We start from the raw sequence: 25,906 nt of genomic DNA, 5'->3' as shown, positions 1-25,906 counted from the left end.
TTCATACGTCCTGAGTGCACACGCTAGCACTCACAATGGGAGCCATATCCTGTACATCTTCAAAAAAAGCGTCTCTTTGCAATTCCCCCTGAAGCGACGAGGACATTCGGAGAGGGGGGCCGGGTCATCCCCACTTTTTAAGCACCGCGAGTCACCTGGATGATTGGCTCTCTGGAGGAAAAACGGCAGCTGATGCGTATCTGGGGGAGGCTCGATTGTCGCCGGCTCCGGCGTGCGATGTTCCTCTGATGGTGTGAATCCGTCAGGACTTGAGGAGATGCAATCCAGCTGTCCGCCGCTATCTGCCCACGGCATCTCCACCTCGAACGCACACTCGCAGCATTTTAACACATCCGCCTCCGCATCCCGAGACCCTCTCCCCACCCGCTGCTTCAAATAATTAAAAAAAAAAAAAAAGAAGAAAGAAAGCGAAGACCTCCTGTCTTGTCTCTCTCCATCCATCTAATTTTCCCAAGAAGCCCTTTGTGGATGCGCCACACCGACGGACTGAGAGGAGGTGGGCAGAGACGGCCGCCGCTGCCAAGAGGAAACATCACAGATGACTGATAACACGGCTCGCTCATATTCAAGTCTGCCTTTATTGATCATTGCACAGAAACATTTACTTTTGCACTTCTGACAGTTCATCGATTCCAACAAAGGAGACGGCTCCCACACCATCACTTATCTTTCATTAGATTACAGGGAGACGCAGAAATCATTATTTTAGACATAATGGCGCATAAAGCCTGAAAAATGGTTTGTTTTCAAGCTCTGGCCCCCGCTGACGTTTCATCTCAAATGATGGTTTCTATCCTTAATATCTGAGGCTCTATCCTCGGAAGCTCCTCAGCTCTTCCAATAAACTAAATGGAGCCTCTGAGCTGGCTAATGCCGCCTCTGACCAGCGGCTCGGGACAGAGAAATTTGTTTTTAATCCAGGAAAGTGCAGTTTTGACCTCTAAATGTAACTCTGCACCACGGGCTGCGGTAATACCATCAGTGATAATGGCTGAAAATGGCATCGGAGGAGGGGGGGGGGGGGTGAATCAAATCAACACAAGCATGATGGATAGATGGATAGATGGGAGCGGTGTTTAGTGATGTCTGTCTTCACCCTCTGTCCCTTTTCCCTCGCATGCAGCCCTCCTTCCTGGCACCGTCTCGCCCGATTACCATACTCTGGCGCGAGCAGGCCAGCGCTCCGTTATGAAAGCGTTTTGCACATTTTGGAGGTGGGATCTGGGGAGGGAGGGGGGGGGGGGGCGCACACATGCGAACGCATGCAAATGGGGCCCGCCGCATTTGCATTCGATGTTCCTCGAGGCCGATCTGTGGGAGTCGGAGAGATGCGATCCGCGCTCACGGGGGCGCCCCTTAAACTCTCCGTCCCCGGGGTGGAATTTCACGCCGCAGTAAGGCGTGGATACTAAACAAGCACGCTGGCGGAATGCTAACAAAAAAAAAAAAGAAATCAAATACTTGAAATGCATGTGTCACAAGACTCTGCTTGAATGATGCTTGCCTTGCAGAAAGTATAACGAAGCTCCTTTCAGATGTAATTCGAGGGTTACCAGGAATTAAAAACGATTTCACAGCCCGCTATAACAGGGACCGGCTCATTTTATGGCGAATTAGCCTGGAACAATTACATTTGTGGCAAGAAGCAGAAGAGCGGGTGGTCTTATATGCGCACAATGGCTGGAGGGTGGGCATCTCCGCTGCTGGAAAATCATCACACCAGGATAACGCGCTGTAATTTGAGCCTGACGGGAAAAAGGTATAAATAGCAGGCGAACAGTCCATGTGACGAGCTCTCTGCTCTTCGTTCGGTTTTCCATCGTCGGCCTGGCTGGTCAAGGTTTCCACACTTCCCGTGTGTCGGCATTTCTTGGCTCCTTTTAATTCTTTTTTTAGGGGGGTGGCGAGAACCTTCGTCACAGAACAGAGCTAGGTCTTTCAACCCAATGAGGGTCGCCCCTCCCCCAACCCATCTGACCACCACCTCCTCCTCGTTTGCACCGAGCTGCTCGGCTTCACTGCAAGAGACACAAGAAGAGAGACAGGGACATTCATGAGAAGAAGATGACAGTTTCGGAGTAAGAAAGAAAAAGATTCTGAGGAGCCCACTTCCTCTTTTTTCACCCTCATATTTCCAATTTAATTTTTGAGCACTGGCTGCAATAATTAAAGGTCATTTCCCTGCCAAGCGACACAGCTCTCCCTACAGTAACTAAGCAACATTTTGTGAAGTGAGACATAATTACTGGCAAAAGGCTGGCCCACTTTGGATTAGCGCGTTAAAAAATTTCAATCAAGTGCTAATGTAGCGCGCTTGGAAAAACGGAAGAAAAAAAAAAAAACAGCTAATGAGAAGCAAGGGGCCGAATGAGTGCGGGAACGCCACCTCATGCGTTACTGCGTCTTGTGAGCGTTTTCTTTTTTTTTTTTCTCGAGCTACCTTTATCTTTGACCTTTATGTCAAATCACATCTCCAAAACACTGGCTTCATCGTACAGTTTTTTTTTTTTTTTTTTTTTACTCCCGCCTTCGCCACAATGCCAGGCGCGGCTTCAGGGATGTCATTTAGCGGTTTGTTCCAGAGAGGACATTGCGAGGAACCTTCATTTCCTCTCCGCACACACACCCCCCCTTTTCCGTTTGGGGAGTCGGCGAGTCCTTGCGCTGCTGCCGTTTTCCTTCTGTCAGAAAGCCTTGAGCTACGGATCCTCATTAGTCACTTTTTTCCCTGAGACCGCGCTGACACCGGCGCCGCTGCCTTTCCCCCGCTCAGGCTGGCTGAAGGCTACCGCGCCGCCGCACACCGACTCAACGTCATTGTCAAATGTGGGGGGGGGGGGGGGGGGAAATGCGGAAAATCATCAAAAGTTGCAAGTATGTTAACAGCGGCTTGAAGGTCTATTTCTGGCAACATGGCCGTCACAGGTGAGGGAGGTGGGTTTGAATGTTTTACACCATTACCTGCGAATCCTGTGTATTTTACACTGCGGCATGACAGTCAATTCATCACGGAACGGGGGGGGTGGGGGTGTATGTCAGGTCAACGCAGCGCGAGGAGAATAAAACGTCTCGCTGGTGGTTATTTTTAGAAACCGTTTCACTCGTGAGATATATTTAAAAATGCTTTGTGCGGCTGGATTTTAGCATTAAAGAAGCTGACAATAAAGAAAACTACCCTTTGTTGTTACCAGTGAAAACGGGTCCCGCTGCCATCCAAGTCCTCACTGTGTGGGTTTTGATAAGATTATGGTCACAATACGTTTTGGACTAGTTATTTCAAAGCATGATAACAGGATTCTGTGTCATTACAGGAACTTTTTTCTTCTTTTTTTTTAACATGAAATAATCCTTGGGAAATCATTTATAATATAATTAGAAACTGTCACACAGGTATTGTGCAATTGTGTCTGCATACTGGAACGTCATCTAAGCCCAATTTCACCGGACAGGTGAAACTGAGCCATAATAACTTTTACGTTTAGCGGTTAGTAATGAAAATGACTTCTATCTCAACACAAAGCTGATTTTAATGAAACGTTCCGCTGCAAAACGCCATGAAATGTCCCAAAACGTTCTCCTTGAACTGTTGCATTCTGCATGTTTTCACAAACTCACCCCGACAGCATGGCTTTAAGGCGAGTTCAATAGCAACAGCGTAGCTAGCATTCATGGCAGCATCACCGATACCTCAGCTCAGGTCTCAGTGTTGTTTTGTTAAATCTGTTTAAAAAATATTTTGTTTAATTTCTTACTATCTGCTTGGTGGTTGGGCGGGTCGAACTGGAGCCTACTCTGGGCCAGTTTTGGCCGACAGGTCTAAACAGGATCCAAGCAAAGTGTTTGAATGACGGTAGACTTAGGGCAATTTTGGATTTTCCATATTATCACATTGAAGGATTTTGAAAAAAAAAAAACTGCAAAATCTGCCACCAAAAAAGAAGACAAACTGATCTTGAGGGTCAGACCACTTTGCTAAAGTAGTGAACAGGCTCAAATGTAGGATGGTAGTTCGAAGTAATATATTGGGGAGACATTTTCCCTGGTTTGGTGGGTGGTGTCGGGGTCATGGTTGAGTGTTGTTTTGATCGGTCACTACTCCTAAAGTCATCAGCTGCTCTGAGAGAGATTTAACAGAAAGAGAGGACAATTTGGGATCCCAATTTTACAAGGGGAGTATGTGTTAGCATCTACTAGCATTTTACGTTAGTGCTGCATGTCATTAGCGTTCACTGACTGTTATTTTCCAACAAAAACAGTACATGTAAGCATAAAAAACATTTCCATGGGTCGCAGCAGCAGTCTCACCATCGCCCCAAATTTCTGACATTGTCAGAATTTTATCAAAGCTCATCGTTGGTCTCAGATGAAGACGTCGGCCATCTTTGGCGCAGGTTTCACGGAGCAACGTGGGAACACGGATTTAGAGCCAATACCAGAAATATCTCCACAATTCTCTCACGATCATTATCTTTCATCTGGTACGGCCGAAAATCTGAGTCTGTACAGGCCATTTTCAAGGCGTCATTGTGGGCCACTGGGGGGCAACGTTGGTTTAATCAGAAGATAAACCAATCGTTCGCCCAAGCATGATGTGACTCCCGTTACCTCGCTACCAGACGAAACATTTCAGTCATTATTGTTTCCTTGGTAATTTCAAAGTGTGAACTAATCTAATTAAATAATGCACTTCAGCCGGGGGGAGTGGCACACTGGAGATTCACTGAGCAACGCGGCACATCATCTTAAAAAAAAAAAAAATAAATAAATAATGCACTTCATCCTCACAAATATTCAGGAGGAAAGTGAACAAAGGGAATGAAGAGATACTTAATCAAATAATTGTTTTTGACGATCTTCTGTATAAGTTGAGCTGAAAACTGTGGTTTTAAAAGTGTGCGAAATGATACACAGTTTTAGACTTCCTCGTGTTTTTCACATAATATATTGAGTTGAGACTGGTGATTAAAAGAAGTCTTGTTCTTGGTAATAAGCCTTAATATACTATTAAGTAAACTCTTCGAGCACCACATTGGAATAACTTTAGGCTTCTGAACAGCTTCAACACGATGCTGGAAGCATTCCAGAGAAATTTGGTCCAATATTGAAAGAAAATCATCGAGCAAGCTGCTGCAGATTTGTCACGTCCCACAAAAATGATTGAGATAGCTGTGAGAGAAAATCCCAGTAGGCCTGCAGTGTGGGAGACACTCGGACCAACCAGCACTGATAAGCACGCCGCAGTCAAGGTCACTCAAACAGCTTTCCTCTCCCCATTCGATTTGGAAATACAGCGACTCGTGTCGACAAAACTGAAAGCATTGAGGAACCGTTCAGACGCTGGTTTCAAAAAAATGTAAACGGAAAAATTACTGAAACACTGAAAACGCATGTTTTTAATGCAGCGGTGCCCAAGGTGAAAAATCTGTTAAAATGCTCAGTCTCCATGGAAAAAACAGGAACTTTTTGAAACCGCAGATTCTGTGGAAATGAGTCGAAAAACGATTTTTATGAAACGTTGCTGCAGCGCATGTGCTGCACAGCAATAGCAAGCGGTTCTTCTGCAAATGCACGAGTAGCCACCAATGGCGGCCTCCTGAACAGCATGATTCTCAGGACTTGGTGGTTTGGTAGTTGAAAGTCGCCTGAAGGAATATCAATCCCACTTTGTTGTCCGTCTATGACCATGTACTCAATCGCAAAAATTGTGAAAAACGATGCAATTCCACTTTCAACGTCACATAAACGAAGCCCAAGTTGCTGTGACAAGTTGCAGAATGGTCAGTAAAGGTAAACCCCAGATCCCAAGTCATTTTCTACTAGAAAACCCCACCTGACCCTACCAGGAAAGACGAAGTATCCAGACACAGCAGGATAGTGCGTGAGGAAACAAAAGAAAACCATGGAGAGCATGCAGCGGCGGACCAACCTGAGGTTAGTACGGGTCTCTGGTCAGCAGACTGTCAGTCTCCGGGCACTCAGTGACCGATAGCTGTGCCTGGAGGAAGGACAAACCCCAAATCAATACCTTGTCTAAAAACACGGGGAGAAACTTGAAACAGAGATCATGCAACGTCTACAGGAGAATATATGCTCATGCAACTCAAGCTTTCTCATTTGGATAACTCTGTACAGGCAGAGAACCTTTTAAATATTACAGTACGCAAATAAAAAAAGTAACAGCAGCTCAAAAAAGATTTGGCTTGGTTCATTTTAGCAAGAGTTGCATTAACACTATCCTAGCATATTTTGTTAGTACACAGAACAAGTTATTTTGGTACATAAAATCAACTGCAGTATGATATTGGAAGTTACGTTTTTCTTACTTTTGAGTCGATTCTTTTTTGTTGCCATGACTGTAATGATATTTTAAGAAATCGTACGCATTTACCAGCAAGTTTAAGTCAAAGGATAATACACACTACGAAATTAAACATTTAGGGTTAGGTTACCTTTACAGTGGAGTTGTCTAGGTTATAACCATCCTCTCCATTGCACTGCCATTACTCTGTACTAAAAGTAGCCATCGCGCCAGCGCCTTTCATGACAAGGAAGCCCTAGACCTGAATGGTGGTTTGAATTCAGTTAATTTTCAGATGCTACGAAAGCAATTCTCATTAACGATTACGACCACAGGTAAGAGGATTGAAAAAGTCTTATACATACCCAGGCATTCAATGCTTTAGAACTCTATACACATTAGGAAGCTATCCCGGTTATTTTAGAGGTCTTACCTCTGGGTCCTTTTTAAAAAGTATAGAAAGAGAGAGAGAGAATAAGTTGTGCTCTTTTGATAATCAATCAAAGACATCATTTAGTAGGGTTAAAGCCTTCAGACGTCAATACATTCATTTAGATTTAAAATGCGCTTTTGAATGAGGAAACAAAGGAAAACACCTACATCTGACCTGCTGGAGGTTGTTTAAAAAAGGCCATTTCAGAATTTTACTAGGACAGGAAACAAATAAAGCAAGTTAAGTTTCATAAAAAACAAACTAAGCTTTATTGACAAACTGCTGCAAAACATCTTTTGGACAGATTTAGTAACCTATTTAGGCAAGCTTACACATGTAGCATAATGCATTTTATGGAGAGGGTACAGATACTAGTGGTGGCAGAGTAAGTACAGTTAGGACGTTTTAAAATATGTACAAGAGTTCGGATTGAGCTGCAGGATCCCTTCTCTATAGAAAGAGAAGACCCATGTGGAGATTTTTGTCCCAATCCTTCTTTGTGCATGCAGTTTATATAGAATCAGATCCCAAACAGAACCCATGAAGACCTCCACTTGTTTGGTTTGCTTTTAGCTCAACAGGCAGCCAGATTCATTTTGTCTTCAGAGTCTTAAAACTTAATTTTTTTCGTTTCTTTTTCTTTGCTTTTTTTAACCATGTGAAAACAAATTGAGGATATGAGGACAGTCCATCTCAACAGTGTCTATTAGGGCTATATTTCAAAACTCTAAAAGTACAATGACAAATATTGCTGCCTAAAGTCTAAATGAACAACGTTTTAGATCTATTTAAAAACAAACAATAATCAAGAATGAATCGATTCCATTTAGCCTTCACTTAATTTAAGATTGCTTGTATTTTTTTTTTTTGTTGTTGCTATATTACATAATTGGAAGTTTAAAAGGTCTTTTATTCGGCTATATTAACAGAATTTTGAAATGTAGCCTAAATGGGAATCTGCAACTGACCCTCGACAGATTCTTAGTATTTAAAAAAAACAAAAAAACAAATTAATATGGAACTCTTATAGACATCGTGAAGAATGAGCCACTAAAGTCCACTAGAAATGACAACTCCCAAACAGTTAAAAAGAAAACAGTCAACAATGCAAAACAAGCCAGAGAGGGTGTTTAAAAAGGGTCAGAGGAAAAAAAAAAATCATACAGCAAAACAAACAGAAAACTCAAAGGAAAAGAAGTAGAAGAAGATTAAAATAAGACAAAAAAAGAAAGGACGCTTCTCCTCTCTGACCCATCTAAAAGCCGCTTTGGTTGGTTGTTGGATGGGTGGCTGTAGGGGTGGGGGGAGGGGGCTCAAATCTCAAAAGTAAAAGAACAACAGTTCCGATTCTCAGTTCCCAAATTTGCTCTCTCCCGTATAAAGTCCAGCGTAGGGAAGAAAAGTAGACCAAACCAAAGACAAAACGGACAATTACTTTTGTCGGGCTTCTTAAAGCGAGAGCTGCCGTTGGTGGACAGGCGGCTGTCAGGGTGACACTGTTAAGGGTGGTGAGTCGGCTTCAGTACTGTCGGTATGGGTGATCCCGGTAAGGCGTCTTGGCACCTCGAGAGGGGGCCAGGGCCTTTCCTGGGGCTGTGCGCTGGGTGCCGTTCCAGTCGTCCTGGCCTGGAGAGAGAAACCGGGGAGGGTAAAAAGACAAGAGCAGCAGAAAAGTTAGGTCTCGTTTACACAATAACGTTTACAAGTCGAAAAAACAAAAAGAAAAAAGAAAACTTTTGTTCCATTTTAAGTGACTGTTTATAGGGATGGGTACCAGGTACCAGTTTATCTGACTTTTGTGTGTTCTTGTGGTAATAAATGTTAAATTTGTTAAATTTGGCTGCAGATGACGAGTTGCTAATGGACGCTAGCATGCTAACGATGCCGAATGCAGGAGGAGTTACAGCCGTAGATATGAGGCTCTGCTTCGAAGTCTTGAGAGCGAGCATAAAATCTGCATTACATTTAGAAAAGCGGAGTCACGCTGTGGAGTGCTTTTTGGTGACGCTTGCTTTGTTGACATGCTAGCTACTTATGTCTTTGGCTCTTGTGCGTGTAAGACTGTTTTCAGGTCCAGCATGGAATATTGCCTACTCCTCCACTCCCTCACAGTCACAGGGATGTTTTTAGGTACCAAAACATGATACCGTTTGATTTTACGTGAATCGGCACTCGGTCGTACCGACGGAATTTGGTCGGTACCTATGAAAGTACCGAATTCAGTTATTCTGAACTGTTCACACAACGACGGTGCTTGGTGCCACTGAAAATGCAACTTTAGGGAAATGCTCAGGTTTGTTTTCGTGGAAACAAAGGAAAACGCAACTTTTTGAAAACGCTGAAATTCATCTCAGCGGAAACAAAGGAAAACAACTTTTTCAACAAGCTCAAGCTTCCTATCAAGTATTGTTCTCACCCCTAAATGGCAACTACATTCTCAGCGTTTCTGGCATCATTTTTAAAATTTTGCAGAATGTTTCTGAATCAAAATTAAAAAAAAACAAAAAACAAAAAAAAAAAACCTTGCTTATTCCCTTTAAACATTGTCGCGTAATCGTGGCCTTCTTGCGTCTACACACCATGTGTTCATTTTCTTGTTCTTACCGTACGACTCGTATGACTCCGTGGTCTCTCCGTGTCCGTAGTCGTAATATTCTGGTTCTCTGGGGGTCAAACAGAGACAGAAAAAAAGAGAAAAAAAATTACGTTTTATCTTTGGGAAACATCAAGTAGCTGCTGACTGGAATATCTAGGGGGATGATAATTGGCTTCTACGAATAGGATCAAAAGCTTGGCTCTCTAGTACAGAACATCCGAGTCCCTGCTGGTGCTCCTGAATCACACCATGTACTATCTGTGCTGAAAATTCTGCAGAGTGGCTAAAAACTATTTCTGCTGTGCTCAAATCCCATTTCAAATGAAACCGGCGACAAGGCAACGCGCGTGTGTACACTTTGTGAGAAGCAGGTGAAAACCAAAGAGACGTCTGATTCACTCACGCCTGCGGCTGACTGTAATAGCTGTCGTATGACTCGTAGGCCGTGTCTGTGTAGCTCTCATCGTAGCCCTGGAGAGGCAAGGAAACAGAGAAACAAGAGTGAGATTTAAGAAGCGGCTTGTTCATGAATCATGAATGTCAGGGCGTCCCCACAGTGCTGCACTCGTACTGAAGCACGCGCGCTGCCCCGACGGCCCGACTCCGAAATCACTTGTTCCTGTCAGAACGGACAAGCCAGTCAAAGGTGACGGGGCGATCCGATCCCCAAGAGACGAGTGCTAAGACGGGCCGGAACCAGAAGCCACCGCATCTGTGGACTGCTTCTCTCCGTACACCGGAATCGTATTTAAAAATCGCGGAATAAAATTTTGTTGGAATTCCATACAGTCAGGAATGGTGGAGGCTTTCTGGAGCATCGACTGTTTATTTTGAGTTTCCAACGTCTTCAAGCTGACTTCAATGAGTGTTGGCGCCAATCACTGCTGCATCTTCATTTACCACAGACAGATTGAAGTCTAAAGTGACTCACTACACCAACTTGTGGTTCAAAACGGTAATGCGGGACTAGACAAGCTAACGTAAGCGTTTTGCTCACTGACTATCGTTCAGGGTTTAGGCTTCTTCTAAATGCTCAACTTAAAGCTATGGGGCATAACTTCGGTCGCCCTCTAGTGGAATTCTGTGTTCTTACAACAATAAAGCTGGCGCTTCCACATGATGTACGCCCCGGTGTCCCCGGTGTCCCCGGTGTCCCCCCCCCCCCCCTCTCCCCACAACCGCTGCCACCCGGCGTCCTCCCCCTCCCTTCTTGTTGTGAGGTAAAATGCGTAATTTCCTGCGCGCCAGCGCGGGAATGTCGCCGGTCGACAAGCAAAGCAAGAATTATATATATTGAAAAATCCCGCGAGATGTTAGAGGAGCCGATCGGCTTAATCTGCATTTGGTCATCTCCACTAGTAGTGGCTTGGCTAAAACGGACATTCATAGACATTTTACAGTTACGCACTATAGCTTTAAAAACTTTTCCATTGGAAAAATTGCATTAAAGGTTACTTCTCACAACAAAGGTTCATCATTGGCGGGGAGGTTCGTGTTACAAACACAGACTACAGGCAGGGTACAAAACAACAAGACAACAAAACATAACGCTAACAGGATATTTTGTTTCACTGGAGATTCTCTAACTTTACTTACATAATCCTCGTAGCCCTCTGCGGCGCCACCGGGTGTGTGCTGGTGTGGAGGCGGCGGTGCCATCCTCTGAGGTGGTCCGCCGGCTGGGGGTCTGGCGCGGGGTGCCACAGCCCCCCTGGCGGGTGCTGCGGGCGGTCCTCCTCTACCCGCCGGGGCGCCCCTCACCGCGCCGCCTCTGGCTGGGCCGCCTCGAGTCACACCTCCCCTGGCGGCGCCACCACGAGGTGGCATCCCTCGACCCCTGGCGGGGGGGGGGGGGGGGGGGGTGGGGGGGGGGGGGGGGGGGGGGGGGGGAGTTGAGAGTTAACAAAGAGGTTTACACATGCATTGCTTTGAAGCACTGATATTAGCCACTCGGTGTTTGAAGTTCCTGCCGCCAAAAACACTCCAAGTTGAATTTACGTCTCGACATTTACTCAAATCCCTGCGGTTTCCATGAATTGGCAGAAAGACACAGCAGCAGATGCACAACAGTGTCCCTGTATTACTTCAGTGACCCAGCAGCTGCTACATCAACAGCTCTGAGAGTGTGTGTTCACGTGCCAGTCCTTACCTGTGCGCTCCACCAAGGGGAACCCCGCGGCCCCTGACCGGCATGCCCCCTCGGCCTCGGCCTCCGTGCTCCTGGCCGCCGTTCAGATAGCTCATCTCCATGAACTGCTCTTGGCAGATATCATCCATCATGTCCTACACACACACACACACACACACACACACACACACACACACACACACACAAAAAGAGGGAAGACAGAGTGAGAAACAGGAGCGCATGATTTTGGGTAAAAGAAAGGGAGAAACAATGGCTGACAGAAGGAGCGGAAGGGAAAAATCTCAGCGGCAGTGAGTCAGTGCTGAGGAGAGGAGGGGGGAGTCTGGAAGGCATCCATCCACACTCCCTGCCTTCCTGTGTCTCTCCATCATGGAAGAAATGTAAATCACTTCTCCGGGCGAGCCTGGCACAGCAGCATGAACGGTTACCTTAGTTTATCTGCAGAAACAATGCATCTCGGGTGGATTACGCGGCGCTGCCTGTCTGAGCGGCACAAATCCCGGAAACACAATCCCCGCCGCCTTTCTCCAGGGAGCAATCACAAGGAGGCCCGCGCCGTGACCCAATCAATTCTTTTTCATAAATCAGTCCGCGGACTGCAATGGTGAAATAGCTCTAATGATGGAGGAAAAAGGAAGAGAGGGAAAAAGAAAAGGTTCTTGCCGGGATACGTGCAAACGTCAGCTTTCGATTTATCTGCAGCGGGACGAGGCGAACACGGCTCGTTTGACTGATTACAAATTCATTTTTAAGGGAGGAGCGGCTCGGCTGCAACGGCGGCGAATAGCTGACACGTCTACGCCCGTCAAGGTGGGGGAATTATTAACGATCTGACGAGAGATCCGACAAGGCGCCAACGTCTCGCAAGCGCTTTGGGATTCGCCCGGTGGAGGCGTGCGGCTGTGCAGAGACGGAATAACGAGCGGAAGTACAGAACATATTCCGATATAACCATTCTCCAAGAGTCGCTCATTAAAATATGGCGATGCAACAAATGGAGGCCATCACGCCTGACAGATTACGGCGCTAAATCGCAACGACAGGTTCTGCAGGGGGATGGCTTTTTACGCGACGCCGCCGCCGACATCGCAGCTGGTTCGTCGGCCCATTCATCTCGCTTCTCGTCCAAATGATCCTTTCATCCAAATCTCCCCGCGCGCTAATTAAAAAAATGTCAGGCACCTCGCAAACCCCTTGCTCCTGCCGGAGCACGGCGAGCTTCGGCTGTGGCCCGACAGCAGACTGTAGGCTTGGCCGGCGCTCAACAATCTCTGGGAATAAAGAAAACAATAAAGAAGCGTAGGTCGCAGAGGCTGAATGCTACCCACATTTCTGTCTGGGAGCCGTACGTCTTCAGCCCTGCGACGATCGCTCCTCTGACAGCAAGACTCGGGTAGAGACGCTACGAGAGGCCGACGTGTGAAAGAAGAAAAGGCGAATCTAAAGCCACCCGTCCGGTTGAGCTGAACGCTGAGACAGACTGCGGTTTCATCCCAGCACAGCTTCGACTAGTTCCATCTCACTGAAAAGCCATACGCTCGCTCACCTAATTACCAACAAACCCTTTAGTTTTTTCTTCCCTCAGTAAGAAACTAATTAAGATCTGAAATTTCAGCAGCAACAAGAGGTGTCAGAACGATGACTGAACTTGTTCTTCTCTATTCCATTATTACGGCACTCCTTGCTGTTCATAACAAATTAATAATGTCTTTGTTTTTCTAAAAATTGAATCAACTCCACAGTATCTTTGACACCTTCTGCAGCCCCATCTGCTTGTGGACACCTGACGAACCCACCAACTGTTCACATGAGGCCTTTTTGCTTCGGAACACAATAAAAAGTTCACCATTTGGTTTTTGTTCTCCATGTTACTTTGTTTTTCATTACTGTAAATCAGTCATTTATAGGCTTACACCATAATTCAATACCAGCTTTAAAATAACTCTATACATCACGTTATCATCAGACAGCTTCAGGGAAAATGTTGTTGATTGACAGGCTAGCGGCGGCGTCGAGGAGATGAGTGACCTGAGAAGCGATGAGTCACACTCACAGGAAACAGGAACTTCTTGACCTCCTCCATGGCGTGCGCCATACGCATGTACGCCTCGGGAACGGGGGCGAACACCTCGATGAACACGTGCAGCTCCATAGACAGGTGGGCGTACTTCGGCTCGCCGCCTTTCCTGAGACCCTCCTCCTGAAAACGGAGATCAGCGGAGACGGTGTCAGAGTGTCGGCCAAAGCCGACGGCAAAAATAAATAAATAAGAAACGAAAAAGATACTGAATGAATCATGCACCGGATAATTGGATTTCTTCCACCTTGGAGGGCATCAGGCAGAGGTGTGGTGTCCTCTTCCTTTATATAGCTAAATAATTACATCATGCCGGCAGATAAAAAGGTTTAGTGGGCTATCCTGAAGATTCCGGGAACAGCTGTGCAAAGTGAGGGCGCCCTTGGCTTTATGTTAAACGTTCACCTGAGCTATCCGGCAAGCGAACGCCATCTGGCCTCGCTGACTGCCATCCCTCTCAAGTAAAGGCCAGCCAGATGTGTTATGGGCTTCGGGTAGCCTTTTCACAGGTTCCGTGTGTGTGTGTGTGTGTGTGTGTGTGTGTGTGTGTGTGTGTGTGTGTCTGTGTGCATTACCTTGGATTTGTCTCTCATAGATCCTTTGCCCAGCACAGAGATCTTGGCTCCGGTCTCTTCTTGCAGACGTTTGATCGTATTGCCCTGAGGTCCCAAAATCTTCCCCACGAAATTGAACTAACAGCAAAACAAAGCAGAACGAAATTAGCCTGACAATCAAAGCAGAAGCCAGTTTAATGCCGTGAGAGTGAGGCAGCGATCACTGTCAGGGGTCTTGTTGCGCACACTGCAACCTTAAGTAGTAGATTTACCAGACAGAGTCGATACGGGCCTCCGGGGGCTCTAATACCGTCAGTTACCATTCGCTGCAATCATCCGAGCGCTGAGCCAGAACCAAACGATGATCAGAAGCTGCGATCTTCTACCTCCTACGTCTTTCAACCAAAGTAATTACCCCGTGTATGACTGGTCCTTGCAATTAGCTGTCAACACCCAACGCTGTTTAGCACGAAAAAAAAAGAAGCTGTCCCAAAAGAGCCGGCCCCTCCTGGAGTTAACCATTAAACTCGTTCGCCCCTTAACACGCCGGCATTATGCACCAAATCGGAGTCTGAGAGATCAAACGACCGCCAAAGCCCGCTAAAGTACATCTCACTGATCTGGAATTAGACTAATCCACATTTCAGATTCCAAAAATCACCAAAGAGTTTAATATCTCTTCGAAACAGATCAGAGTGAAAACTGAAAGTTAAACGGGACTTTCTTTCTAAAACCACCGTATCAAATCCCAGCGACTCAAACAGCAAGAAATACATTTCGACGCCACGCAAATGACGCCTTATGAAGCCACCGATGGACCCTTATGAGTGTTTCAGTACAGAATTTACAGCTTCACACAGCTCCTCTATCTTAAGCAAAGAAGCAAAGAAAAAAAGAAATCGATGCCGCCATGCCTGAGCCAGATATAGATTGAGGCGATACAGACCAATACACCTGAGGTTACATGATAAAGCTCAGGAAAGCCTTCGCCTGAATGGAAACATTTGCCGAACACAAACAGAGAGGAGACCATCTGGGCAGAGAGGAGCAGGAATGAAGATACCCTCGCTCACACTCATAAATATATACAGTATATTAAACGGGACTATTTCTCTCTTTATGAAAACATGCCACCATTGGGTGTAATTATACTCTGGAGCTTAAAGATCAGGGGTGAGACGAGTAATTTGACACTTCCGAGTAACCCTGTGGCTTTGTGTAATTGAAACGCAGCTGCAAGGATAAATTAAATCAAAAGGGGTTCACAGTGGGAGGAAAGAGGAAAGAAAAAAAAAGGTTGGGGGGACAAAAGCAGGAGAGGATGAAACGGAGAGCAAGAAAGGCTCACCTTCGGGTACTGTTTGACAGGTATGAGCACTCGTTCCTTAAGTTTGATGTTCTTTGTTGTGAAAAGGTCCAGGTATGTTTCTGCCTCCTTTTTAGTCTCGCCTTTCTGCATTCTATCAATTTCTGGAAGGGGAAGAGACACCGGTACAGGAGTCAGTGTACAGAAGAGAGGTTTCTTTTCTTCCACACACGGATTCAAAGTGTTAATAAGTGAATCTTATAAACCAAACAAGCAAAGCAGCTCCTCCATATTTTATTTATTTATTATTTTAAAAAAAATCTTAGTAGTCATATATTCCCTGGTTTTCACAGGAAATCACAGCACATTTAAACTTGCACATCCACCAACGCACAGATTCATATCCCTGCTCATTTTTTTAAGCAATACTCAACACATCCTGCCATTTAACTCACTTCTGTGGGATTCATGCTGTTAAAATGTTACTTTGAGGCTCATTTAACTTCTGATGTGGACGCCGCCGCCTCACTCAGTGAGCGGCAGTCCATGTCAACACTTCAGCCTCCTCCAACACCTCCTGCATGTGGCGCAGCACCATCATCTCAAACCTCCCTCCTTCCTCCTCCTCATCATCACTGGATTTGACAGCTCTGGAGCAGGTGATGTGTAAACACTCCAACTACACCACACTTCACTCACAGCCCCCCCACATTAAGAAAATGGGACAGGAAAGCCTCGGCAGAGGCTCTCCACACAGCTTCTCCAGTATTTTGCTCAAGATCTGGTCACACTCTCAAACTTGAAGCCTCAGATCTCCAGACATGAGGCGCCAGGTTCATTATCACCTGGGTTTACCTGAGAAAACAGAGAATGAGGAGCAGCTTGAAGGGAACGGCTCACATGGACACACGGGCAAAAGAAGAAGAGCCATAATTAGACACTCATTAGAGCTATTCTGAGAGCAGAGGTTGTAATGACTGCATGCTGACCAAATCCAGCCACTGAGAGCAGATTAGCGCTCTAAAACCTGATCATGAAGGGGGGTTACGGGTCCCCCATCTTTAAAGTGACCCCCCTTCCTCCCTCATGTGTCAGGACACTGGCGTAGATTTTTTTTTTTATTAGTATTATTTATTTAATATCAAGGTTTTTTTTTGTTTTTGCCGTAAAATGCATTGATGGGATGTGAAGAGGAAGGAAAAAAAGGAGGAGGGGATTCGTCCCGGAATGAGAGTTCACGGTGGGATGGAGGCGACGCAGCGAGACAAATCCCGGCAAAGTTGGCGAATTTCAAAAACACGCGATTGACGCATTTTTAATTCGCGAGGTGAGGAGGAAGAGACCCCTCCGCGCGCGCGCTCCGTCACACGGAAGCGTGGAGCGCGCGTGCGGGATTATTTAGTTATTTTGTAACAGTTTTTTTTTAATGATTTTTTTTTTGGGGGGGGGGCACAAAAGATACTTCACCTGCGTTTAAAAGTTTCATGGCGTGCGTGAACGACGAGTCCAGGCTGTCCTTCTCCGCCAGCAGCTCGGGAAGGTATTTCTCGTCGTTCTCCATTTTGTTGAGTTTAATTCGGGAGAGTGTGAGAAAGAGAGGAAGAGGGAGAGGAGGAGGAAAATCCCAATAACGAAAGAAGAAGAAAAAAACAAAAGTAGTCCAGTTATGTAACTACGGAGGGAAGCGTATCCTCTGTGCGGACTGCGCTGTGCATGTGGCGAAGCGGCGGCAGCCTCTCGGTTCACTTCCCTGCTGCTTCCCCGTCTATTCAGCAAGGCAGGCTGGCTGGAAATGGGAGAAGGAGAAGCCGGGAGAGAGTGGAAGAACCGTGATCCGACTCCAGCCGACGGAAGTGAGCTCAGAAGGACGTCTCTCTCCCTCTCTCTCTCTCCCTCTCTCTCCGCCGCCTGACGCCGCCCACCGTGAGCCGGGTGGAGGCGCCCCGCCTCCGGGAGCTGATCCGTGGGTGCGCCCGCTGTGGAGGGGGCTTCTGCTCTAATAAATACGTCTAGACTGCTCACTGGGCGCCCGGGTCCCTCTTCCTCCCGGGGAGGAGTGACTCTGGAGCTCCAGGGTCCCACCCGGAGCCGGAGGAAGAGTCCAAACAGCAGATCCAGGTTCAGGTTGGAACTTCACCTTCCACCACATCATGTTTCATTCATGAAGCACTTTCACATAACCTGGGGGTGTCAAACATAAGGTCTGTGGACCAAAAGCGGCCCGCAAGAGACTCCAGACCGCTAAGCAAATTGTAAAAATGTCAAAAGAGAGCAGCGATGTCAAGCTGAGACATCAGTGATGCTGCCGCAGGAGAGATGGACTGAAATGTGTTTGACATCCTTGATTGAAAACATAAGACATGAAACACAGAAACTACAACAAAAATAAATAAAATCAGATCAACATCTCATGCAGGTAGGGTTGAAGATGTGTTTGAAAAATAGAAGGCTGTCTGAAATATGCATGTCATACATGGAAGGCAGTCGGCAATTATCCTAAAGAACTCCATCTTTCATGAACACTGGAAGGGCTCCCCATTTCATTTCCAACAAACATACACATGTGGTAATTAACATTACTCATACACCATCAACTCCACAGACAGACCGGGTTGTCAAACAGGAAGCAATTAAACTTCAGTAATGGAGAAAGGAAAAATATTAAGGCGATAAAAAACTCAGGCAGGGTGTTCTAAGGTAAGGAAATAGAAAGGTCCCGAAGCACTGAGAAGATATAACTTCAACATAGATAGATAGATAGATAGATAGATAGATAGATAGATAGATAGATAGATAGATAGATATGTACAAAATGTAGACAGTGATAGTGAAGTTCACAGTTTAAAATGTTTAAAAAAATATGTCCTCCATTTGTAATCTTTATCTTCACTTTGGATTTTGTTGTATTCAGAATAGAGTAAATGATTTGGCTTTTGCTCTGCTAATCCTCTCTAAGATCTGGAGCAGCCCTGAGGACACATGTTCTTACAAATTCATTCACACAATTTGGCTTTGGTGCTAAGGCTAATTAAAAAAAAAACAGGTTGTTCGCTTCAGCGTCATTCATCCTTCAACTCGGGTCTCATTGTTGGATTTTTTTACGCGATTCCTGTTAAAACAGTCCAGTGTCTCATTAATAAATTAAATACTACATGGAAAAATCAAATAGAATGATTAATTTATAATTTGTTTTACACTTTTCAAGGTCATCCATGAGACAGAATGGACCCTTTGATTGGCCACATGTTTTACACTGCATGTAATAAATGTACATACTGTATACACATACTGTATTCATGATTGAAAGAGGCATTGAGTGTGCAGATATTTAAGAGTGTATTCAGTCAGTCATAAACACACACCCACACAGTTCTAACTTCCCATTTATACACAATACAGAAATGTTTCTGTGTATATCGTGGCTGTATTATATATTGAATGCTGGTTGAAACCCCATTTACTATTTTTTTTTTAAATTAACTTGTATTAGTGGGATGATGATAAAGGCTCACACACACCTACAGTGTTTAATTAGTCCATATAATTGCTGTGTGTAGCCAAAGCTCTCTGAAGATTCATTTGAGGCTCTCTACTGCCCCTCAGTGGCAGTGCTGATGATGACAAAGAGCGGGACACATGCAGCTGCAAGTGTTTCCATCAGCAGGGACCCTCTCTCCGTCTTATCATCTGTTTTCCTCTCTCCCGTCGTATTGATTCAAAAACACTTATGCGCGAGTGAAAATCACAGCGAATGCACTGTGAGGAGGAGGAGGCCTTTCCCCGAGGATTGATTTCTCCTACTCGGGTAGCGGTAATGAACCCGCCGTGCCAGTCGGGGGAGTACGAGGGGTCAGAGGTTAGAAATGGTCAATGTATATAAAGCAGGAGCAGGTAGTTTCCTATAGATTGGGTCTGCCGGTATATACAGTAGCATGTGTTCGGTCCAGGCGGATGCTCGTTGAACAAACACACACACACACGCATACAAAAAAAAAAAATACAGGTCATTTGTCTGTCTGCCGGTGGAGTGCAAACTATTACGATCGACCGCAGGTGTACCCAGGCATGCATCTGCTCAAAACAAATGAAGGCAAAAATTGTGCGCAATAAACACTTATGGGAGGCCGAAGACCCGCTCTGACTATCAGCGCTCAGCTTGATCTATCTCTGACCATTACAGTGTTATTAGTGTTGGGGGTTGCAAGGTTGTTCTGACTCCTCTTGTCATTGACAGAATGGATCGCCTGTGAGCTGAATTTCAATTGGCTCATAAAAGGAAGAGTTACTTCTCTTGGCAGGTGGAGGAGTTCCAATGCGATAGCTGGGGCTCTTGCCTTCTGCTTATGTGGACTTCTCCTGTCCCCTAACATACACGGCCACAGTCTGGGGTAAACAGGGGCAGATGGAAGGAAGTAAACACTGGGCTTAGGCATATATAAGCCACCGCTATTCCAGATCTTTGCATCCGACCATTTTTCACGCCCCACAGATTTGAAATAATGGTAACAATTCCGCGGTCGCCCCGGAATTTCAGCCTTGCGAGAGGGAGAGGACCCTGCAAAACAGCTGGGAGTGTGAAACTCCACTAAAAGTCAAAGTAATGAAATTCTTAGCAGCTCCCTGTGGCAAGTTTCACTGACATTTTTACAAACCGCAGTATAACGGGACCCGCAGACCACAAGCCCTGTGAAGTCCAAGTGAAGCTGTAACCCTGTGCTCAACGCTACAACTGTGACAAAATACTCAGGCAGAAATTTGGTCGATGCGTCGACTTGACATCTGAGTGACTTGTCTGTTGTGTCTGTCACTGAAAAGTTTTTTTTTTTCCAGGAAAATAATCAAATAGTTTGCTTAAACCATGAAAATGTCAACTCCAAATTCTTGTCAGCGTGATAAGAAGAAGAGCGCCGGTGTTGCTGGCAGTCGCCACTTTGGTTCATCCAGTGCTTCAGACGGTCCTCCTAAACGCTGGGTCGTTATTTCTTATTTCTTGGTACAGAATTGCCTAACTCAATGTGAATAACTCTCTGACAAAACTGAAAAGGACGTCATATTGTTGTGATATTTAATTTTGCTCCAGGGTTGTGAAAAAGGAAATGTCTTCCACCTTCGTCTGACCATGGCGGCATTCTGAATCCCGTTTAGTCAGAAGTCGTTGAGATACTTCATTCAAAACTACAGATATCTAATGAAGACAAAGCCTCCAAGGGACTTAAATATGTTGAAACTCATGTTTCCCATGATAAAAGTCAAGACAAAGCATCTGTCAAATGTGAAATGTCATCCATATAAATCACATTTACACTTATTTGAAATGAGAGATCCATCCAACAACACTTGTTTGGACCAATCTGCTGTTGATGGTGAATGAAAACCACGAAAAGGCCTCAAAGTCAATAAAGGTGAAGGTGAAAGGATCACCAAAGTGAAGCTAATGTTAATGAATATGCCAGTCCATCTCGAAAAAGTCTCACTTCAACCCCACATAAACGTGACAAAGAATCAAATAAAACCAGATGCACCATTTTTCATAAATCCAGATTATATCCACAGTAAAACACAAGCAATATATCAGAAGGGGGAAGATAGATATTTCACCATTTCATAGAGAATATTACTTAGTTTTGGATTCAGCTGCAGCTGACATTGCCATCTTTAAAGTCACTGAGTTAAAAAAAAAGAAAAAAAGAAGAAGTCTCACAGCAAATAATGATTTTCTTCTGCTCAAGCTTTGGCTCAATGAAATCACAGCAAAAATTATCACATCAGAGGAGACACTACATGGATGGTATCCGATTTTGATTAAAAACCTTTCATCCCTATTGTATACTTTCTCGGTAGACAACAGGAAACAGAGATAAAATGAAAGCGGTCATGGGGACAAATAAAAGGAGAAAAGGAATTTGTAAGATTAAATCCGATAGTCTTCACGCTGTCAGCGGAGGGTTTTTCCTGTTCTCGGGAGGTTTTGGCAAGAAAGCGAGCGAGAGAGTGGAAAAGATGGCCGGGTTCAGCATGAGGGTCACGCTCAGTTTAGCATTGCTACGAGGCCGGGGGAAACCTTTTTTTTCCCCACGAAAGCTCTCAGAACTGTCACACCTGCTTAGGTCTGTAACACCACCCCATGACACCTCCTTTCTCCCCCTTCCTCCCTCCTCCCTCTTCCATTCCCACCTCTCGCCACTCGTCTCACACTCCCTGTGCCCTCCTCTCACCACACACAGAAAATAAGCTCTCCCCTCAGTCCTTTCACCAGACTTCTTCCCCGCCGCTGCTGTCCAGTGATTATTTTGGTGATGGCTTCCTGGAGGTTGTTCTGATCTCCGGGAAGTGTTGAAACAACTAGAAAGACTCAATGTCTGTACACATTTTCAGCAGACTGTTTGAATTCTGATTAAGATTTGAGTTTGTAAACGAGACGGGGAGACTTGCACGAGCACCGTGCAACAGGATTCTTTGAAAAGACATTTCTGAGGTATTTACTAGAGATACACTGATACTGATACCAACATCGGTGCATGGAGTACTTCTTTGTAGTCATGAAAGCTCCCAAGACAACCCGTTAAGAACTACGTGACGTCCTCTGTCAGCAGCATCGCCCACAGGAACTCCAGAGAGTCAATCCACCATTTGGAGATTCTTTAATGAAAATGACAAAATTATGACAGACTGTAAATTATGTTCTGCTAAAACATCAATAGGAGGATAAAGGCAGTTTGTACAACACCAGCAACTCAATCAACAGACATTTGGAGCATCAGAATAAGCTTGATGTCGCTCATTAGTTCTGCCGACGACACATCTTGGCTCGGCTCGCTTAGAACACCGCCCGAGTAGGTATTAGAAAAGTACCTGGTACCAGGTAGCTGCTAACGCCTGTAAACTGAGTCGAGTCAAGGCGAGTAAGAGCTCATGGAAAAGCACCAACAGTACCAACCAAGTGTGGTTTGAACCCCGCAACCCTTAGATTACTGTTGCTGACCATCTCCATGCCAACGAGTACAGTCTGCCGCTTTCTGATGGCTACTTCCAGAAGGATAGCGGACAAACCATCGGACAAAGCTTCCAACCATTTCAAACGGCTCTTGAAATTGAAGTTCACTGGACTGAACCCCTTCCCCCGTAGGTCACTAGATCTCCCTCCAACTGAGCACCTTTTGGAGGAGCTGGAACAAGATGTTCTCTGTGTTCACGGGAGGAAAAACAAAAGTTACCTGGGTATTACAGAACCAGGAAAAAGAACTGGATCAACAGCAGCTAAGACTTTCCAAAGAATGTGTTTATGTCTGCAATTGCAATATGTACTATATGGTGTTACAGACAGAACATTTGCAGATTCAGTGTGAATAGAATATTCTTAGAAGCAAGGGTACTGTTAAATTTACCATAACGTGTTACATTTAACAGCTGAAATGACAAGTTTGACGAATGTTCACTGGGACAAATATGTGATGTGCACATGGTCATAGTAACACAGAAAACAAGTGCAGGGTGTTCCAAATCCAGTATTTTGTGAGAAGATGTTCCCTCACAGACACTCCCATGCTGTGTTTAACACAGATTTGCCTGGGAAAGGTATTATTTTGGGTACATTTTTGGTACATTTGCTAACTGAAAACCCTATCAGTTACTGTCCCATTTTTCATTTACTATTGCTCGCTCATTGGTTTAGGCACCAAACCTCATGAATTTGCTCTGAAATGTACTATACCTCACGATAATTGTTGACTTATGACTTTGACACCATTTCACAAGGGGTTCCTCACCCCTTCTAACACCCCAGTCTCTTTTGTTCAATCACCATCTGAGCTTTCTCACACCAACAGCGGATCTTGTTATATTTCCCGTTTAAATACCCTGAGATTTACAATATGGGACACATTTCCAGCCTATTCTTTGCACAATGACAGTTTAAAGCTGAATACTACCTGGCCTGGATCTCAAACACTTGAATTAGACCTTTAAGGAGTGATATTGTTTGAAATGTTCGTGTGGCTTGATGTGATTTGCGTTGAAAATAAAGTAGGCCACCTCACACCCAGGAGGCAGCGGAATCTGTTTACTCACACTGAAGATATTTATTCATTATTTCTTTTACTCTTCAGATTTCTCCGTGAGTGTGGTTATCATTGTTTTTTTTCTCTGTATGCGACTACATGTGTAAAGACGGATGCTCATTTGTCATGTATGAAAAGCATGCCTAACACCCAGGGGCTTCTTCCCTCTCGTCTTCACTCGCATATCTGAGTGCTCTTCTGTCTACTGCTAGCGGCACGTCTCCCACATTGATTTACGGTACCTAGACCACCTTCACCGAACCCAGCAGAGTCTCCAAAGACGTATATATCTATAGTTTCTGCTTTGTGGCTCATTAGGCATTTATAACCAGTGTTAGCTCTGGGAGAATGCGCAGGTTATAAATTTGCATTCAGCACTGGTTGTGTGTCATCAGTAAGCAACCAGTGGGAAATTAATTTTGCTTTCAATCAATCAATCAATTAATCAATTTATTTTTGTAAAGCTATCACAACAACAGTTGCCTCAGAGGGCTTCAAGATGTTACATTGGTTGGTAAAAATAAAAACAGTGAATAAGCATAATGTTAACAGCTAACGAATGGCTTAGAATGAACGATTTTGACCAATGACAATGCTCCAGCGAAAAGTCACAGTGAGGTCCTATGGCCACCTAGACCCCCAGAACTTTTCGTCTAAATTGCGTTTTCCTGCTGCTATCCTTGTTTTATAGTTGAGAGTCATCCATAATAGCTATCAAGCTCTGCTGTCTGCAGGAATGCCCGTGTCACTAAAGCAAACAACATTCTGACCACAGTGTTTTCAGCGTTTCTGTCATGTCTGTGTTAAGAGACATCGTTTTCAAAATGTTGCCATTTAAACACTGACTTACCTCAAGCAAAAATTGTTTCACAATGTCTTTTTACTTGGAAGGTCATGTACATAATCCACCCTTTAGCCAAGAATCTGTTGTCGGTTTATATTCAGTGTTTTAACACGAAAGCAAACTATAGCTGGCTGTCAGTGATGAAACGTCACTTTTTACAGGGTTCATAAGTATTTTTCTATAATCCAAGGGCTTTAAGGCAGTAATGGATCATGTTATGTCTTGTTGTCACTGTTAATTACTTGTCAGGCGTCTTTGTAACGCTGAACCTGGAACAAATCCGCCTGTACATGGTTGTAAAAAAAAAAAAAAAAAAAAAGACTGAAATGAGATTTACAAAGTCTTTGGGTCTGACCTGGATGGCAGCACTCTGAAGGTGGAAAGAAAAGCCGGTCGCCATAGCAATCGAAGAGATGGTGGTGGTACTAAACAAGGGGATAACAGAGCTCACTCTCCAGAAAGGCAATGACAGTGTAGCAGTAGGTGCTGTTTCACATGAAATATGGCAGAAATAGTCATGAGATAAATGAAAAAGAAAAAAAAAAAAAAAAAGACATTTTGAGAGTTCACTCAGATGCAGGGATCTCAATCCTGATTCTAGAAAGGTACGAGCAGAGGAGGCTTGTGAAGCTGTTCTCACAAGCAACACAATGCAGTTTACAGAAGTGTAACCACAAGGACGACAATCTGTATTGAATGTTGTTAGTCGCGGTGGTTGGATGGGCCGAAATTCATTCGATCAAACGCAGACCTAACGTCAGGGATCAGGTAGTGGAGTAAACCATGCCACATCACATTCCTGATTATACTCTGCACCAGGAGAAGGTATCTTTGAGGCTGCAGTTTCAGGACATAATTTGCTTCTCTGGGAACTTCATCATTATTGGTATGCCTTACAACAGCAGGAATAGATTTAATTTCCGGTGCACATGAGGTTGCCTGTCATGAGCTGTTGCATCATGTTAAATTGAAATTAGATCTTGGAAGAACTGCTGGTATTGAGCTGCACAGGGTCAGGACTATCAAAACAAAAAGCAGTTCATCATTTGACATGACGAACAAGGTGATAAATCCCCAGATGAAGGTATAAAAGGATCTATAATTATTTTTTTTTTATTTATTTATTTTTGCATGTGGCATCCTTTGCACTAGCTTTCCTTTCATTTCTGTCCTCACCCTCACCCTCGAAGTTGCAGATTCCCCCCCGCAACAGATGGTTGTCACGGTCAGATCTCAGACTCTTGGGCCATGGTGACCCAACAACATCAAACAGAGCTGGCAGCCCATATAATATGTCAAACCACAGCCCTTCTTCTCCTGAAAGGCCTCTAAAAAGCACATATACCTATGAATAGCCTCCAAACCCAGGAAAGGATTTAACACTTGGTTTTAGGTTCTGATAATTAGAAATGCATTTCAGCCTTCAGAGGCTGGCTCCCAGATAGAAATCAGAGGCCTTTCACTGCTCTGTAAAGAAATGTCATGATGGCCGAGATCTCCTCCATCCTTCCTCCAGCCCCTCCCCAACGCGGGCTTTTTACCTTTGGGGCATATACACAAATACAGCCATA

General features: G+C 44.8%; 1 protein-coding gene across 3 annotated transcripts; it reads right to left on the bottom strand.

The window, feature by feature from the left end:
* Positions 1-601: 601 nt before the first annotated feature.
* On the bottom strand, positions 602-17,305 carry khdrbs1b (KH domain containing, RNA binding, signal transduction associated 1b). 3 transcript variants are annotated; one of them, XR_003933930.1, is made up of 11 exons: positions 16,902-17,305; positions 15,477-15,598; positions 14,150-14,266; positions 13,551-13,697; positions 11,498-11,631; positions 10,945-11,185; positions 9,752-9,819; positions 9,357-9,415; positions 8,188-8,378; positions 5,948-6,016; positions 602-2,039 (listed from the first exon to the last, which is right to left on the bottom strand). XR_003933930.1 is itself a non-coding variant. In XM_030120363.1 (9 exons), the coding sequence occupies exons 1-9, from the start codon at positions 16,993-16,995 to the stop codon at positions 8,272-8,274; spliced, it is 1,089 nt and encodes a 362-aa protein (XP_029976223.1). In that variant the 5' UTR covers positions 16,996-17,305; the 3' UTR covers positions 7,156-8,271. The 3 variants fall into 3 exon arrangements, 1 of the variants encoding a protein (XP_029976223.1); XR_003933931.1 differs by lacking the exons at positions 602-2,039; positions 5,948-6,016 and adding an exon at positions 6,338-6,966; XM_030120363.1 differs by lacking the exons at positions 602-2,039; positions 5,948-6,016 and having other exon boundaries at positions 7,156-8,378.
* Between the last annotated feature and the right edge of the window lie 8,601 nt (positions 17,306-25,906).

The sequence above is a fragment of the Salarias fasciatus genome, chromosome 22 (genome assembly GCF_902148845.1).
Source record: "Salarias fasciatus chromosome 22, fSalaFa1.1, whole genome shotgun sequence".
Taxonomy (NCBI): Eukaryota; Metazoa; Chordata; class Actinopteri; order Blenniiformes; family Blenniidae; genus Salarias; species Salarias fasciatus.
Note: the sequence above shows the minus strand (reverse complement) of the source record. Positions and strands in the feature narration are given on the sequence as shown.